General features: G+C 62.3%; 2 protein-coding genes across 2 annotated transcripts in view; both read left to right on the top strand.

Annotated features, from left to right (window-relative positions):
- FAM20C (FAM20C golgi associated secretory pathway kinase) overlaps window positions 1-4,673 on the top strand; it is a 32,289-nt gene extending 27,616 nt beyond the window's left edge. Inside the window, exons 6-10 of the mRNA XM_027961840.2 lie at window positions 1,777-1,957; window positions 2,518-2,627; window positions 2,788-2,869; window positions 3,405-3,464; window positions 3,866-4,673. Coding sequence (XP_027817641.1) covers window positions 1,777-1,957; window positions 2,518-2,627; window positions 2,788-2,869; window positions 3,405-3,464; window positions 3,866-4,115 — 683 coding nt within the window. The 3' untranslated portion in view covers window positions 4,116-4,673. The remainder of the gene's footprint in view (window positions 1-1,776; window positions 1,958-2,517; window positions 2,628-2,787; window positions 2,870-3,404; window positions 3,465-3,865) is intronic.
- Window positions 4,674-7,465: 2,792 nt separating this feature from the next.
- FOXL3 (forkhead box L3) lies at window positions 7,466-16,111 on the top strand. Its single transcript, XM_060408741.1, has 3 exons — window positions 7,466-14,502; window positions 14,826-14,994; window positions 15,252-16,111. The coding sequence occupies exons 1-3, from the start codon at window positions 14,396-14,398 to the stop codon at window positions 15,660-15,662; spliced, it is 687 nt and encodes a 228-aa protein (XP_060264724.1). The 5' UTR covers window positions 7,466-14,395; the 3' UTR covers window positions 15,663-16,111.
- The last annotated feature ends 230 nt before the right edge of the window (window positions 16,112-16,341 follow it).

Here is a 16,341-nt window from a genome sequence, read left to right as displayed (position 1 = left end):
TGGGACCCCCTGATTTTCACGGAGACCGGAGCCAGGGAGCCCGTTTCGTTGGAGTCCTCGGGTCCTCCCCGCCGTCTGGCCCGCTGCCCTGAGCTGCCCTGGGCATCACTGTCAAGAGGAACAGGCACTGCCTCCCCGAGCCCAGCCACTCCACGCCTGTCCTCTCTGCTCCCTGAGTCAGGAGCTGCACAGCCCCCTGTTCAGGGACGGAGGCTCGGAGGAGTGAGGGCCCGGCCCCGCACGGGGCTGCAGAGCGGAGCAGTGAGAAGCCACAGGCTGGAGGAGCCCCACCCTGACGCCCCTGCACAGGCCGGGTTTCTGACGGGGAGAAGGCTGTGGGCCCGGGAAATGCCTCTCTCTTCACTTGACTCCATCTAAAGTCAGCTTAGGCTCAGAGGTTACAGACACGAATTCCAGGGCTCGGAGAGGATTTTCCTCCTGAAAACGGGCCGAGATTGAATCATGTCGACACAAGAGACCTCAGGCTGAGCCCAGTCTGCAGCAGCGCTGCAGGATCCTGAGGTGCAGGGCAGGGGCGGGCAGGCTTTGCTGTTGTCAGGGCGGGGGCCGGTGCGGAGGGGCCACGGGCTTGGGGCTTGTTTCCCCCACAAACAAAGGCAGTGACGGAGCGCAGGAACTCGGTTCCATAGGTAAGCGCAGGCTCAGACACGCCCGCCGCCCAGCACGAGGCGCTTCGCGACTCTGCTCCTGTGGGGCCGTGACCCACACGTCTTGGGTCCAGTGTCTGAAATGTGCAGTTAAGTGGTTTTTAGTGCATTCTCCGTGTTGTGCAGCAGGCCCCACTGATTCCAGGGTATTTGCTCTCCCCGAAAGAAGCCATCACTGTTCAAAGCCACCCCCTCCCCTCCTCTTGGCTCTGAGAGCCGCCAGCTCCCATTCAGTTCGTCCCCTGCCAGGGTCTCGTGCGCACGGTGTCTGGCTTTGCCCACAGTGTTCGTGGCTCGTCCATGTGGTGTTCCACTTCGTTCCTTTTGTGGCTAAGTGCTGTTCCACGTTACGGGCAAACCACGCTGCCTCCGGGGGTGGTCTGCTGGGAACACCTCCGTCAAGGGTCTGCGTGGACGTGTGTCTTCCCTTCTCTCGGGTGTGTGCCTGGGAGTGGGGTGGCCAGGTTACCGGTTCTGTGTCCAGCTTTCTGACTGGTTTTCACAGCAGCTGCACCACTTGACATCCCCACCACAGCTGCATCAGGGTGCAGCCAGTTTCTCCACACTGTCAACCACACTGGTGGTATCTGTTCTTTTGATCAAAACTGTCCTAGTGGGTGAGAAACTGCGGATTTGATTTGCATTTCCCCGATGACTCACGGTGCCCAGCATCTTTCCCCGTGCTTGTTGGCCATTACTATATATTCTTTGGAGAAGGATCCTTGAACTCCTTTGCCCATTTATAGATTGGGTTATTTATCTTTTTATTACTGAGATGGAAGGGTTCTTGTGTGAATACTGGGTGCTTATTCGGTCATGATTGCAAGCATCTCCCCCATGCTGCCTCTCTTTGGAATGAGGGCCTTTTGCAAACCACTGAACAGAACCTCCACAGACCCCAGACCTAGTTTGGAGGGTGATGAGGAAGAACCCAGACTCCGATCCGAGCTCTGCATCCCTAGCTGTGTGGCCCCGGGGCTGGGGCAGGTGGCTGAGGTCCAGGGTGAGGCCGTGGGCGGGCCCCGCCCAGGGAGGGAAGACGAAGACTTGGTGCCGACACGCAGACCCCGCCTGCGGGGCCCCCGCTGACCGCCCCCTCCGCCCGCAGCCAACAACATCTGTTTCTACGGGGAGTGCTCGTACTACTGTTCCACGGAGCACGCGCTATGCGGGAAGCCGGACCAGATCGAGGGCTCACTGGCCGCCTTCCTGCCCGACCTGTCCCTGGCCAAGCGGAAGACCTGGCGGAACCCTTGGCGACGCTCGTACCACAAGCGCAAGAAGGCAGAGTGCGTTGGGGGCGCGCTGGGCCGGGGACTCTGGAGTCCTGCCTCCCTGGGGTCTCGGGAGGGCTGGCTCCCACCCGACCTGCTGTAGAGAACGAGCCCCAGGGTCTTGTCCACAGCAGACGGTGTGAGGAGCCGCAGGGCTGCACTTGAGGCCGCAGATAATCAGAAAGGGCCCCTCACGCAGGGACTGGGCGCCAACTCCCCCCCGGGTCTCTCCACAACTGGACGAGGCTTCAGATCCCTTCCCCCCCTTGAGAGAGACGCTGTCCCTCCAGCTGTGGAGACGTCCTCGCGAGTGAGCTGTCCCGGCCTGTCCACACACGTGGCCTCTGGGTGGTGTGGTTTAGTCGCCTCCCCGCCCCGTGCTCCTCCCAGCCCCGTTAACGCAGCCTCAGCCCACCACAGAGATCCTTTGCTCTGCGGTGACACCTTTTCTCACGCAGTCCCCCGGCTGCCCCATGGATCCGCGGTCCTGAGCCGGGCAGCCCCAGGCCCCAGGAGGTGGTTTGGGCCTCCTTGTCATAGAGGAGCCCACCACTCTGATGCCGGGTCCCCTGCAGGTGGGAGGTGGACCCTGACTACTGCGAGGAGGTGAAGCAGACTCCGCCCTACGACAGCAGCCGCCGCATCCTGGACATCATGGACATGACCATCTTCGACTTCCTCATGGGTACGTCCAGGGCCCCTGGCCTGCCCAGCGAGCGCCCAGCTCAGGCCCAGCTGCCGCGGCCGTGCTCATGCTCACTGCTCCCCGCGCGGAGGCCGGACGGGGAGGGAGGGCGGCGCGCCTCCGAGCCTCACGCAGGCTCCCAGCAGGCTGGTCCCCACAGGGAACATGGACCGCCATCACTACGAGACCTTCGAGAAGTTTGGGAATGACACATTCATCATCCACTTGGACAACGGGAGAGGGTGAGTCCTCCCGGGCGCCGCGAGGGGCCAGCTGCCCCGGCCCAGACACACCGGGGGGCGGGCGCTCCGTGGGAGGGACGGCCCGGCCCCCAGAGGCCCCCTGGGGTGACGCAGGGCCCTGGCCCGGGCTCCTGTGAGCTGGGGACAGGGCCCCAGAGCAGGCGTGTATGCAGGCCTCAGGCCCTCCGGGGGTCAGAGCGGCAAGTACCTGGACGCCTCGGGGGAGTCAGCTCTGGGCCCCTGGGCAGTGTGTGGGGCCCTCACGCCCAGCTGTAAAAGACACCCCTGCGGCTGGATCCGAGGCTGCCCTGCGCTCGGGCCTTGTCCACCTAGCCCGGCCAGGGCCTCTCGCTGTCGAGCTTCCGCTCAGTCCAGCAACCAGAGGGTGAGACGGGCTGTGTTCACCTGCCTCGCCCGAGGCCCTGCGTCTGGGCTGGGGACAGCAGGAGGCGGGCCCCGGCGGGCCCCAGGGGCAGCCTGGCAGCACTGCCCAGGTGCCCCCGCCCGCTCCCCAGCTCTGCCCTTCTTGCCCCAGGTTTGGGAAGCACTCTCACGACGAGCTGTCCATCCTGGTGCCCCTACAGCAGTGCTGCAGGTAGGGCCCTGCCCCTGCAGACGCCCCAGCCCAGCCTCCCCGCAACCCCAGGCCGGACCGAGCCTTCCCACCCCGCCGGGCGCAGTGCCTCCTGGGACGGCTCCCTGTCCCCACCGAGCAGAGCAAGACCCGAGGCCCCCGCCCCCAAGCTCCCCTCATGTGACTCCTGAACCCAGCCCCTCCCTTTAACAACCAGGGAGACAGGCCGTAGGGCCCAACCTCCTGCTCCGCGTCCCCCTGGCCCAGAGACGGAGCCGAGCCACGGCTGTCTCCCGCCCCACTCCCGCCAGAAAGGACGGGGCCTGCCAGACCCCCCTGCAGGTGGGACCCTCCCCAGCGCCCTTGAAACCGGCCGGAGCAGGCTCCGCCCTGGGCGCCAGCCTGACCTTCGTCTCCGGCAGGATCCGGCGGTCCACGTACCTGCGGCTGCAGCTCCTGGCCCAGGAGGAGCACCGGCTGAGCCTGCTGATGGCCGAGTCCCTGCGCGCGGACCGCGTGGCCCCCGTGCTGTTCCAGCCGCACTTGGAGGCGCTGGACCGGCGGCTGCGCATCGTGCTCCGGGCGGTCGGGGTCTGCCTGGAGAAGGACGGGCCGCACAGTGTCGTGGAGGACGACCTGGGCCCCGAGCGCAGAGCCGCGGCCGGCAGGTAGTGAACGCGGGCCGCGGCCAGGCCAGCCGCCCGGGACCCAAGCCCACATGGGGCAGACAGGCTCGCTTCAGACCCGGGCAGCCGGGGCCGCACCCTGTGCCCACGGACAGAGGCGGCCTGGTGGCAGGCCAGCACCCTTTTGTATGGAAAGGAAGCCTTTACTTACGATTTTGTATTTATACCTGGTGTAAATGTACATACATAGAGACATTATCTGTACAGACCCTGACCACCCCGCAGGCCACACTGTGGGCCACCCGGCCAGTCCAGATGGTCCTGAGAAGGGCTCCCACTCTGGACCAAGCTCGCAGCAGAAACTCTCCTCCCTTCCCGGGGCCACAGGAGGCTCCCGAGGCCCTCACGGACTCGCGTCAAGGGATGGACAACGCGTGGGTTTCAGGTGAAGTGAAGGACCAGCCGTCCCCCAGGCACCGCGCAGTCCTCAGAGCACTGTCTGGAGCCGGTGCACGTGTGACCAGTCCTGCAGCTGGCTACCTTCGAGGCATTTCCGTGGAATAGTTTGCAATGTGGTAAAAGTGCAATAAAGATGAGGCAAGTATGTGCTCGGGCCTCACTGGCATCTGGGTCCCTCACTTCCTGCTGCCCAGTAGCCTGTCCTCCCTTGGGCATGACCAGTATCCGGCCTGGAAGGAGGGGGTGCCTGTCCCATGCCTGGTGTGGTCGCTTCCAGGGAACTGAGTGCAGCTCCCCGCGTCTCTCCAGAGCTGGCATCACATGGGCGCTGTGCTCACCTGCAAGAGCTGGCACGCACTGGGGCTGAGCCAGGGGTGGCTGGAGAGACCCAGCCCGCCAGGGCCCCGCAGATGGACGCAGGGGGCCAGAGCGCTTCTTGCAGGCAGGCCGGGCCCCGGAGGAGCCTGCAGGCCGAGGGCTTGCCTGAACCTCGTGTTCTTCGAGCAGAGAAATCACAGCCCCTCAGCTGTCCCCGCAAGTGTCCCGGGCACGCAGATGGGGGCCACGTGGGCACTCGGGGAGGAGACAGCCATCCGCAAGGTGGGAGAGAGGACCCGCCAGAGACTTGGCCTGGGCTTCCAGCTCCCAGGACACAGGGAGGAGCCTGCGTCTCAGCCGCTCCGTCTGCGGTGTTCCGGCACAGCGCCTTTGAGCCCCCACCCAGAGCTTCCCCGTGCGTCAGAACTCCCTGAGCTGGACACAGAAGGAGAAGGGAGCGGGGGGGCCTGCTCTGGGGGTGACCGGGGGGAGCAGGGCCAAGGCTGTGGTGGCTACACGTGTTTAGGTTCATGCTCCCCCCAGTAAGAGTCTCTCCGGATCCAGAGTCACCCCCAATTTGGGCGGAGAGGGACACTCAGAGGAAGATTCCCTCAGCCATGGAAGGCCCCTCCCCAGAGGGCAACGTCCCCTCCGTTCCTCAAACTCATGGCCACGCTGAAGGGGCACACTTGGGGGACATCTCCTACCCCGCAGAGAGCACACAGCCTCACCAAGAAGGCCCTGAGCTCCGCAGAGCTGCCCAGGGGGCCAGAGCTAGGCAGCAGGTAAGCCCTGGAGACAGCTTCGCTCGGCCTCAGTGCAGTGGGGACAGAGGGCCTCAGTCCGGGACTGTCTGGGAGCCCAGCGCGGCCGGAGGTGGGGCCAGCCGTCCAAGGGGCAGGTGGGGGCGGATGGAGTTCCCAGTGAAGACAGGCTGGGGGTCTCCAGCCCACCTGAGTTGACAGGAGTCTTGTGAAGACTGGGTGGTGCAGTCAGAGCCCAGAGGAGCTTCACTGCAAGAGGCTCCTGAGGAGTCTGGCGGACACCCATCCGGTAGGACAGGGCCTCGTCCTCTCACCGCAGGAGGCAGTGCTCAGAGGCTCGGAGCTGGGGCAGGCCCCTGAAGCCTCCCGGAAGCCGGGGGGTGAGGCTGGACAGACGGACCTGCAGCAGACTGCAAACACACCCTGAGGGCTGCAGATGCCACTTGGTGGGCTTCGGGCGGGGAGGAGGTCAGGACACGGGAGCGGCAGGGGGCCCAGCCCCCATGTGCCCGTGAAAGCCACAGAGCGGGCTCAGACCCGGGAAGCCCAGGACTGAGGAGCCCTCGTCACGGTGAAGACAGGCCTAGGGACAGGTGGCGTCTGGGTGACAGTCCACCCGGCCGTGCTGAGCTTCCCAGCCACGGCCACGTCAGCACTCGGCGCCGTTTCCCTCAGAAGGAGGATGTGATGCGGCTGAACTGAAAGGCAAGGGGGGACCCAAGGCCCCTCTCAGGCGGGAAGATGGGAGGTCAGATTCCCCCCAAGGCCCCTCTCGGGCGGGAAGATGGGAGGTCAGATTCCCCCCAAGGCCCCTCTCGGGCGGGAAGATGGGAGGTCAGATTCCCCCCAAGGCCCCTCTCGGGCGGGAAGATGGGAGGTCAGATTCCCCCCAAGGCCCCTCTCGGGCGGGAAGATGGGAGGTTAAAAAAAGAAAAAGGGCGGGGGAGGGGAGTCATAAAACTTACAAAGAAAAGCGTCTGCCGTTTAGAAACACGGAGATAACGTGCAACAAGGCAGGGCAGCCCAGCACACCCAGGGTGGTGAGCACACCAGTGACCTCTCTGGGCCTTTGTTTCAGGAACGGGGTGAGGTGGGCAGGGGTCCACCCTTTTTCCTGATCTGATCGGCAGCCCAGCACACCCAGGGTGGTGAGCACACCAGTGACCTCTCTGGGCCTTTGTTTCAGGAACGGGGTGAGGTGGGCAGGGGTCCACCCTTTTTCCTGATCTGATCGGTAATGTTATGTGACTTTTGAAACTGGGTCCGTCTATTCAGTCAGTTCGGTCCTTCAGTCGTGTCCGGCTCTTTGTGACCCCATGACTGCAGCGTGCCAGGCCTCCCTGTCCATCACAAACTCCCGGAGTCCACTCAAACTCATGTCCGTTGAGTAGGTGATGCCATCCAGCCATCTCATCCTCTGTCGTCCCCTTCTCCTCCCACCTTCAATCTTTCCCGGCATCAGGGTCTTTTCTAATGAGTCAGCTCTTCGCATCAGGTGGCCAAAGTGTTAGAGTTTCAGCTTCAGCATCAGTCCTCCAATGAATATTCCAATGATTTCCTTTAGGGTGGACTGGTTTGATCTCCTTGCAGCCCAAGGGACTCTCAAGAGTCTTCTCCAACACCACAATTCAAAAGCATCAGTTCTTCAGCACTCAGCTTTCTTTATGGTCCAACTCTCACATCCACACATGACCACTGGAAAAACCACAGCTTTCACTATATGGACGTTTGTTGGCAAAGTAATGTCTCTGCTTTTTAATACGCTGTCTAGGTTGGTCATAGCTTTCCTTCCAAAGAGCAAGTGTCTTTTAATTTCATCTTTTAATTTCAGCTACAGTCACCATCTGCAGTGATTTTGGAGCTCAAAAAAAAAAAAAAAAAAAAAAAAGTCTCTCACTGTTTCCATTCTTTCCCCATCTATTTGCCATGAAGTGATGGGACCAGGTGCCACGATCTTAGTTTTTGAATGTTGAGTTTTAAGCCAGCTTTTTCACTCTCCTTTTTCATTTTCATAAAGAGGCTCTTTCGTTCCTCTTAGTTTTCTGCCATAAGGGTGGTGTCATCTGCGTATCTGAGGTTATTGATATTCCTGCCAGCAATCTTGATTCCAGCTTGTGCTTCCTCCAGCCTGGCATTTCACATGATGTCCTCTGCATATAAGTTAAATAAGCAGGGTGACCATATACAGCCTTGACCAATATACTGCTTTCCCAATTTGGAACCAGTCCATTGTTCCCTGTCTGGTTCTAACCGTTGCTTCTTGACCTGCATACAGATTTCTCAAGAGGCAGGTAAGGTGGTCTGGTATTCCCATCTCTTTAAAAATTTTCCACAGATTGTGATCTACACAAAGATTTTAGCATAGTCAATGAGAAAGAAGATGTTTTTCTGGAACTCTCCTGCTTTTTCTATGATTCAGGGGATGTTGGCAATTTGATCTCTGGTTCCTCTGCCTTTTCTAAAGCCAGCCTGAACATCTGGAAATTCACAGTTCATGTACTGTTGAAGCCTGGCTTGGAGAATTTTGAGCATTACTTTGCTAACATGTGAGATGAGTGCAATTGTGCAGTAGTTTGAACATTCCTTGGCATTGCCTTTCTTTGAGATTGGAATGAAAACTGACCTTGTCCAGTCCCGTGGCCACTGCTGAGTTTTCCAAATTTGCTGGCATATTGAGTGCAACACTTTCACAGCATCATCTTTCAGGATTTGAAACAGCTCAACTGGAATTCCATCACCTCCACTAGCTTTGTTTGTAGTGATGCTTCCTAAGGCCCACTTGACTGCATTCCAGGATGTCTGGCTCTAGGTGAGTGATCACACCATCATGGTTATCCAGGTCATTAAGATTTTTTTGTACAGGTCTTATGTGTATTCTTGCCACCTCTTCTTAACATCATCTGCTTCTGTGTTAGGTCCACACCATCTCTGTCCTTTATTGGGCCCATCTTTGTTTTCCTCTATTCTTGGCATTGATCGCTGAGGAAGGCTTTCTTATCTCTCCTTGCTCCTCTTTGGAACTCTGCATTCAAATGGGTATATTTTTCGTTTTCTCCTTTGCCTTTCGCTTCTCTTCTTTTCTCAGCTATTTGTAAGGCCTCCTCAGACAATCATTTTGCCTTTTTGCATTTCTTTTTCTTGGGGATGGTCTTGATCACCACCTCCTGTACAATGTCATGAGCCTCTGTCCATAGATAACCGGGCACTCTGTCACATCTAATCCCTCAAATCTATTTCTCACTTCCACTGTATAATAGTAAGGGATTAGATTTAGGTCATACCTGAATGGTCTAGTGATTTTCCCTACTTTCTTCAATTTAAGTCTGAATTTGGCAATAACAAATTCATGATCTGAGCCACAGTCCGTCTATTACTTTGATACAGATTCAAACAGCAGATAAAGCTGCTGGACGGAAGGAGGGACGGGGGCAGGGCTGAGCCGTGAGCTGGGCGAGGGCCCCCTGCCTGGTCCTGTGTGCGTCTCAGCGCGGCTATGCAGGAAATCTGAATTCCAATGTGCCCTGTTCACCATCTGAACCGATGCCCAGCCGGGTGAAGGGACTTCCCCAAGTTACTGTCGGAGTGCCTGACGCCTGGGACTCAGCCTGCTGCAGCGGAGGGGGCGGTGCCGAGGGGGCAAGGGAGGCAGAGGACGTCGTGAGCAGGCCAGGAGAGGCTTTCAGCTAAATCCTTCTCTGGGAAGCCGGCTTCCCCACGACATTTGGGCGGCGTGCTTGGTCCACAAGTGTTACAGGACATCACTGCCACAGAGAAAGTGGCAAGAATTCACCCATGGTTGAAAAAGCAAATGGGGGGTAATCCAAACAAAAGCCCTCCTCAGTCAGCCTGGGAGCTGGTTATGTGGAATCAAAGGGCAGGAGGCAGTGGTCATCTGAGGGCAGAGAGCACTTCCTGAGCTAAGCGCGTTGAGTGGACGCGTCAGCCAGCGTCTGGGTGGGGAGGCGTGCGCGGCCCCTGCACCCTGGGTCTGAGGGGGGCAGTGTGTCCGGGCGGCTGCAGAGATGCAGGTGGGGAGCCCAGCGTCTCTCCCGGCCCCGCCCACAAGCCTGAGACAGAGGACAGGGAGGCCCCTGGAGAGGGAGGCCCCGGCCCTGCCCAGAGCCTCCCCACTGGGGAGCAAGTCGAATGTGCAATTCTTGGGAGCAGCCCCCCAAAGGCCACTGGATTCAGGGGCCCAGGCTACCCTCCCAGGGTCCTGCCCAGTCCCCCCAGAAACTCCCTCAACCCACTGCCCCAGCCCTCACCCAGAGGGAACAGAAGCAGAGGCGCCCAGAAGCCCGGAGGCAGAAGGGGCTTGGACGAACCCTGCCTTGGTCAGGAGAGCCCCTGTTGGCGGTCCCCAAGTGCACAGAGGGGCCTTTCTTGCCTTTTCTAAAATCGGGGTACAGTTGCTTTCAGCGTGTTGGTTTCTGCCGTACGACGGAATCAGCTGTGTGAGTGTGCTCACGGATGTCCGACTCTGTGACTTCATGGACTACAGCCTGCCCCTCTGTCGGTGGAATTTTCCAGGCAAGGATCCCCTCCTGGACCTCCCCCGCCCCACACTGCACCGAGCGCCGCGGAGCACCGAGCTGGGCTCCCTGCGTGGACGGCAGCTTCCCGCCAGCGGCCTGTCTCACACGTGGCCGTGCGTGTGCGGCAGTCCAGCCTCCTGACTCTTCCCACCCCCTTCCCCTCCTGTCTCTCCCCTCCCCCTCCCTCTCCAGCCCGGGTCCACTTGTTGTTCTGGACCCCTGGGTCCTTCTTACTCTGCTTGGAGCTGCCGTTCAGGAGCAGGGGTTTGCGGGCTGGCTGGGGGCTGGGAACCGTGTTCACCCCCCAGGGAGGTGGCTCCCAGCCTGCAGCTTAAACGGGATAAGAGGAGGCCTACGGCAGCAGGGGGCCTGGGGGCCACAGTGGGCCGCCCAGGTCCAGAGCAGCCCCGCTGGGTTGCGGGGGCTCGGATCGGCCGCCCCCCCACCGAGGCCTGAGCTCTGTCCCGCCCCTGCTCCAGGCTGCAGCCCCCCAGCTACACTCGGTCGGACGTGCCCTGGGGTCACTGTCATCCTGGGGGAGCCTAGGAGGCCGCGGAGGGCACACTGTACCTGGCTCCCCTGCACCATCTAGAGGAGACCCTGAGAAAAGCAAGAGCAGCCTCGGGCAGAGACGGCCGGCGTCCGGCCTGGGAAGCGACACCTGCATTCACGATCAGAGTCCAAGGCCTCAGAAGCAGCGACCCGCAGTGCTGGCCCGATAGGCCCCTCGGCCTGGTGAGCTGTCAGCAAGCCCTGCCCGCCGTGGGGCCTGGAGCAGGCCGGCTGCCCGTTCAGTGACCAGGGCTCGGGGCCCCGCCAGACCCCAGGGCAGGCCCAGAGCCGGGGGAGGTGGCCTTGCCGCCGGTCCGTCAAGGACCCAGTGCAGCGCCCGGGTCAATGCGTCATTCTTCAGCGAGTGTTGAACAGGAGTTCTGTGCACTGGTAAATATTTCAGCACCGAAGAAGGAGAGGACGGAATTTACATGGAGGGTTGAAGGGCCCTGGCCTTCCCGGAGCTTCTAGAAGTACTGTCTTCGGCAGCCCTGGGCCGTGGCCCCCCTTCTCCCCCGGGGGCTGTGGGCCCTGCCCCACCCTTATTTTGTTCTGACCTCGGGCGCTTCCCCATCCTGGAAGGCCTCCTGACCTCCCGCCTGGCGACTGCGGTGTGTTCTCCCACACCCCCTCCCACGGCAGATCACCTGTTTCTGAGATCGGTTCCACTTCCCACCAGACGGGGCCGTGTGAGGACTAGGGGTGCGGCCTAGCACGCCAGCAGCTCTGCCCACTCAGCCCCTGGCTCAGTGGCCCAGCCACCCCCGACCCTGAACCCCTGCTTCCGCAGGGCCGCCTGCCCCCCAGCTCCGAGCCCAGGCCTTTCCGACCCGAGCACACGCAGACCCCACGGCCGGGCCCAAGGGCTCCCACTCCCCTGTGCGTGGCCCCCGCGGTCTTGCCTCCTGGGATTCAGGCCTGGTGAGCCCCCTCCCGAGAGAAGTCCGGATTGGTGAGGCTGAGAGGACCCTGGAGGGGCAGACGGTCACTGCCACAGCGGAGCGACAGGGCATGGCAGGTCCTCTCTCCACCTTTGCAGAGGGGCGCGGCTTCTGTCTGTGAGATTTTCTATTCTCAACCATTTTGTCCTTTATGAACCTTCTGTAACAAACACAACGTTTAATTACAAAATACAAAAGTGTGTAAGGGCTCACAAGACCCTACAAAGGTCACACAAAGTCCCGGCTTCCTCCTGTTCCCTGGGGTGGTCTGTGCCACGTCTGTGCCCGACATGCTGGGTGAGGGCTGCTGGGGCTCAGGGCTGCCCTCCTGACCAGCTGGTGCCCCGTCTTCACACAGGCCCGCTGTGCCCAGGCCTGTGAGCGCCCACAGGCCGCCCCTGACTCTGGAGCTGCAGCCGCATCCTCCCCTGAAGTGCCTGGGTCCCACACGGGTGACCTGACTCAGGTGAGCTGGTCACCCTCCTGGCCCACGGAGGGGACTGCACGGTCGTCCTGGCTCATGAGGTTGTCCTGAGCAGTGAGTCAACACAAAAACACAGAGGCTCTCAGGACGCTGCCTGCCTTCTGCTGACGCCTGGGCCGCCATACTCAGCGGTGTCTTGAGGACGTCTCCGGCTGACGGACCAGAGAAGCCGTTCTTCCCACTGCCAGGCCCCAAATAATGACCCAAATAATGAGTCATTTTCAGAAGGAAGCCAAGCAAGGTTCAGACGCCTAAGAAACAGAACACGCTGGGAAGGTTTTCTAACCAATCAGCCTTCATGTTCAGTTCAGTTAGACAAGTGACCAGACTGAGGCGCCTCTCCCGCCGTCCACTCTCTTACGCGGCAGAAGCTCGTCCCGAGACCTTGTCTCTGGACCGGCCACACCCCGGGGACGAGGCCCCAGCTGGCTGGCCCTCCCCGGGCCGATGCTAATGGGTTCCGGGGGCGCTGTGTAAGTCCACACCCCTAGGCCGGCCGCTGCCTCCTCCCCTCCCCTCCCAGGCGCAGCGAGGCCCACGGGAGAGCCGGCCACGCTCCTGCGGCTTCGGCAGCTCTCCACCCCAGCCCACCTGCGGCAGGCACCCGCTTTCAGGCCTGCGCTCCTCTGATGGGCCTGGTCCCCGGGCTTCAGTTGCTGCCCTGAAGCCTTAGCTCTCTGACAGATTCAAGAAAAGTCATGACTGTGCGGATCGCTGGTTTTCTCGCTGTGAGGGGGAGGGTTCTTCTCACCTCACTCTTGTCGGGGGGCTTCCGGCCCAGCTGCCGGACCTCGGTGCTGCGGGGGTTCCTGGCATGTGGCTGGACCACAGCTTGTCCAATGCCTCCCTGCTGACAGACATCCGGGCTGATTCCCATTTGGGGAAAAGAGGAGTGAAATCATTCTGGACGCATGTCACAAGAGCTTGCGTAAAGCTCTGTCTCCACTCGGGACAAACCCCCAAGAGTGCAACTGCTGGGTCACGTGGTAGCTGCACGTTTCGTTTTTAAAGAAACAACCAAAATGTCTTCCCGAGGGGCTGCACCATCTGATGCTCCCACATCCCAGCATTTCTCATTCTGACGCCTGGTAGAGAGGACGCTGCGGAGCCCCTGACTGCGTCTGAGCCCGAGCGCACCTCAGACCCCAGTGCAGGAGTCGGAGCCAGGAGGGGGCTGGCACGGCGGCCCTGGGTCCTGGGCGCCCACATCAGTAGGCCGGCCACCATCCCATGCCGGGGCAACAGGCTGGATGGAGCACAGATCATTTCAGAGCTGCAGGTGCAGCTTCGAAGGTAGAATCTTCTGGAAGAAGACTATTCAGGTGTCCTGGCCTTGGGCAGACTCACTGACAGGGCTCATGGCCAGAATTTCACAGACTATTCGTGGACATGCCTTTTGCTGGTATGGCCACCTTGAAACAAAGGGCCCTCCTTAGGGTCCCCCCTGACTTCTTGCTAAAACGTCCACCCCCTGTCTTTTCTCCCCCCAGGCGCCCGCTGGAGACCCCCAGAGGGACCCGTGAAGCAGAGGCTTGGCTGATGAGGAAGTTACGGAGCAGGGGCCACTGGACTCCGAGCTCCACAAAGGGCCCCCCAAGGAGGACGCGAGGGGGACATCACAGCGGGGACTGAGTGTGCCGGGGTGGGCTGGACCCTGTGTCCGGCTCTGGTCCAGGGTCCCGGCGGCACACACCCTGGCCACTGTTGCGCTGAGGCTGAAGGCAGAGGGGCAGAGCCTGGTGGGGAAGGGGCTTCGCCCGCCCTCTCTCTGCTCGTGCTCCTGGCAGCTCCGGAGGGAAGGACCTGAGTCTTGGGGTGCTCGCAGGCTTGGGGAACCCAGGGAGCTCCGCCCTTAAGTCTGGGGCAGCGCAAAGAGCGCGAGGCATACTCGGCAGGAGCGGGAGGGGTGCCCCCGCCCCGGGGGTGCCCCCCCACACCACCCCCGCCGCCCGTCGGACCACCAGCGCGTGGCTCCCTCCTCCCCCTCGCCGGTCAGGGTGTCACCGCGAGCCCGCTCTCCGCTCCCCTCGGCCGCTTTACCGGCAACAGGGGCCTCCCCCGATCCGGGATTGGATGCGAGAGGATGGGTGGGGGCGGGCGCGGGGGGGGGGGACCCCAGGAGCCCAGGTTCCCCGCTCTGGCGGAGAGCAGCCGGCAGCGCAGACGCCGCTGGTCCGCACCGAGGAGAACCTGCACGCAGACCTGGAGCGCGCCGGCGGGCGGCGTGGAGGAGGCGGCAGTATTGGCGACCCGCAGGCGGCAGGCGCACCGCGATGTTTGACAGCTCGCAGTATCCCTACAATTGTTTCAATTACGACGCCGACGACTACCCGGCGGGCAGCTCGGACGAGGAAAAGCGGCTCACGCGGCCGGCGTACAGGTGACCGCAGGGCCCGCAGGGGTCGGGGGCCCTCCTCCGCGAGGAGGCCAAGACCGGCTCGGGCGCGGGAGGGCTCACTTCTCATCCGCACGAAGCCCCAAGTGTGAAGGTGAGCTTCCCCGGTCTGCCCAGAGCTGCGCTGGGAGCTCCAGGGGGGCCCCCCCGACTCCAACAACCACCGCCCCCCCCCCCCCCGCCCCCAGCTCCCCGGTGCCCCGGGGAAGGCAGAGCGCAGCGGTCCCCGCGCGGGCCGGAGACTGCAGCCGCAGCCGCGCCCCGGGGCCCCTGCCCGCCCGGCGCGGCCTGAGCAGCCCTGTCCGCAGCTACATCGCGCTGATCGCCATGGCCATCCAGCAGAGCCCGACGGGCAGGCTGACGCTGTCGGGCATCTACGACTTCATCGCGCGCCGGTTCCCGTACTACCGCGCCAACCGGCGCGCCTGGCAGAACTCCATCCGCCACAACCTGTCCCTCAACAGCTGCTTCGTGAAGGTGAGCGCCGCCCCCGGGCGGCCCCCGAGCGTCCCGGGCCTGGCGGCCCCCGGGCCGAGGCGCCCCTGGTGGGGCGGTGGGGCTGCATTTTGCAGCGGCGAGCGCTGGGAAGTTCACGCGTAGCCCTCGCCAGCTCCCCAGCGACGCGCCCACCCCGGGGCGGGGCATCCTCCCGGGGCGCCAGGGGCTCCCGAGGGAGCGCGGCGGGCGGGGCGCCCCTGGGAGCCCGCCGCGCTGAGCCCCTCGTCCGGGCACAGGTGCCGCGGACCGACGGCCACGAGAGGGGCAAGGGCAACTACTGGACCTTCGCCGGCGGCTGCGAGTCGCTGCTGGACCTTTTTGAGAACGGCAACTTCCGCCGGCGGCGGCGCCGGCGCGGCCCTAAGGGCGAGGAGGCGAGGGGGGCGCGCGGGAGAGATGCGGGGGCGCCCCCGGGCCCCCCTGAGCCGGCCAGCGCACGCGGGACCCCAGTCCCCCGCTGCGAGCCCCTGACCCCGGCCAGCCCTGCCGTCCCGAGGAGCGCCGCGCACGGGGACATCAAGTTCAGCATTGACTACATCCTCTCCGCCCCTGACCCCTCTCGCGGGGGCAGGCCACCCCACGTGCAAGAGGGCAGACACCCCCCGCTGGAGGCCCGCCAGGTGGACCTCGGCCTCTGGACCATGTGAGAGGCGCTGAGGCGCCCCCCGTCCAGGGCTGGCACCTGGTCAGTCTGGACTCCTCGCAGTGATTTCAGTCCACCTGAACCAAAGAAGTGAGGTTCTGCCCAGCTCCACACAGTCCACAGACTCGCTCCACACTGAAACCAGCCTGAGTTGGAGGGAAAGACGTGCCGGGCTGAAAGGCACTCATTTCCCTGTCGCCGGGCTGAAAGGCACTCATTTCCCTGTCGCCCCATTACCCTTCCAGATAAAACCCACCAGTTGGAGCCTGAGGGCTTAAGGGTTTGCTCTTGACTCACCCGGGGACCCTGCCTGAGGGCTAAGCGCTCACGGTCAGGGTCACGTTCACTTAGAGTCAAAGTCGCTTCCTAGACTGCTGTGGGCGAGCTGAGTGTTGTGTGGAGTTGGTGGGCATTTTCTCTGGCTGAAAACAATAAAAGCAAAGTGCAGACGGCCGAGTCAGCTGTCGAGTGACCCCGCGGATGAGCCCCCGCCACAGATGGCGCGACTGGAGGTGGCAAGCGCATCTCATGCTGTGGGCTGAATGTTTGATGGCGTTTAAAAATTTCTGGGCACTCTTTTTATCCAGGAAAGAAGGGAGGGGGGAGGGAGGGGAGAGGGGGAAAGAGGCGAGGCCCAGATCTGGGACAGCGTGGGGCGAAATGCAGTCTTGACTCTCCTGAGC

This window comes from Ovis aries, unplaced genomic scaffold, assembly GCF_016772045.2.
Source record: "Ovis aries strain OAR_USU_Benz2616 breed Rambouillet unplaced genomic scaffold, ARS-UI_Ramb_v3.0 scaffold_123, whole genome shotgun sequence".
Taxonomy (NCBI): domain Eukaryota; kingdom Metazoa; phylum Chordata; class Mammalia; order Artiodactyla; family Bovidae; genus Ovis; species Ovis aries.
This window is presented reverse-complemented; position numbering and strand designations above follow the sequence as displayed.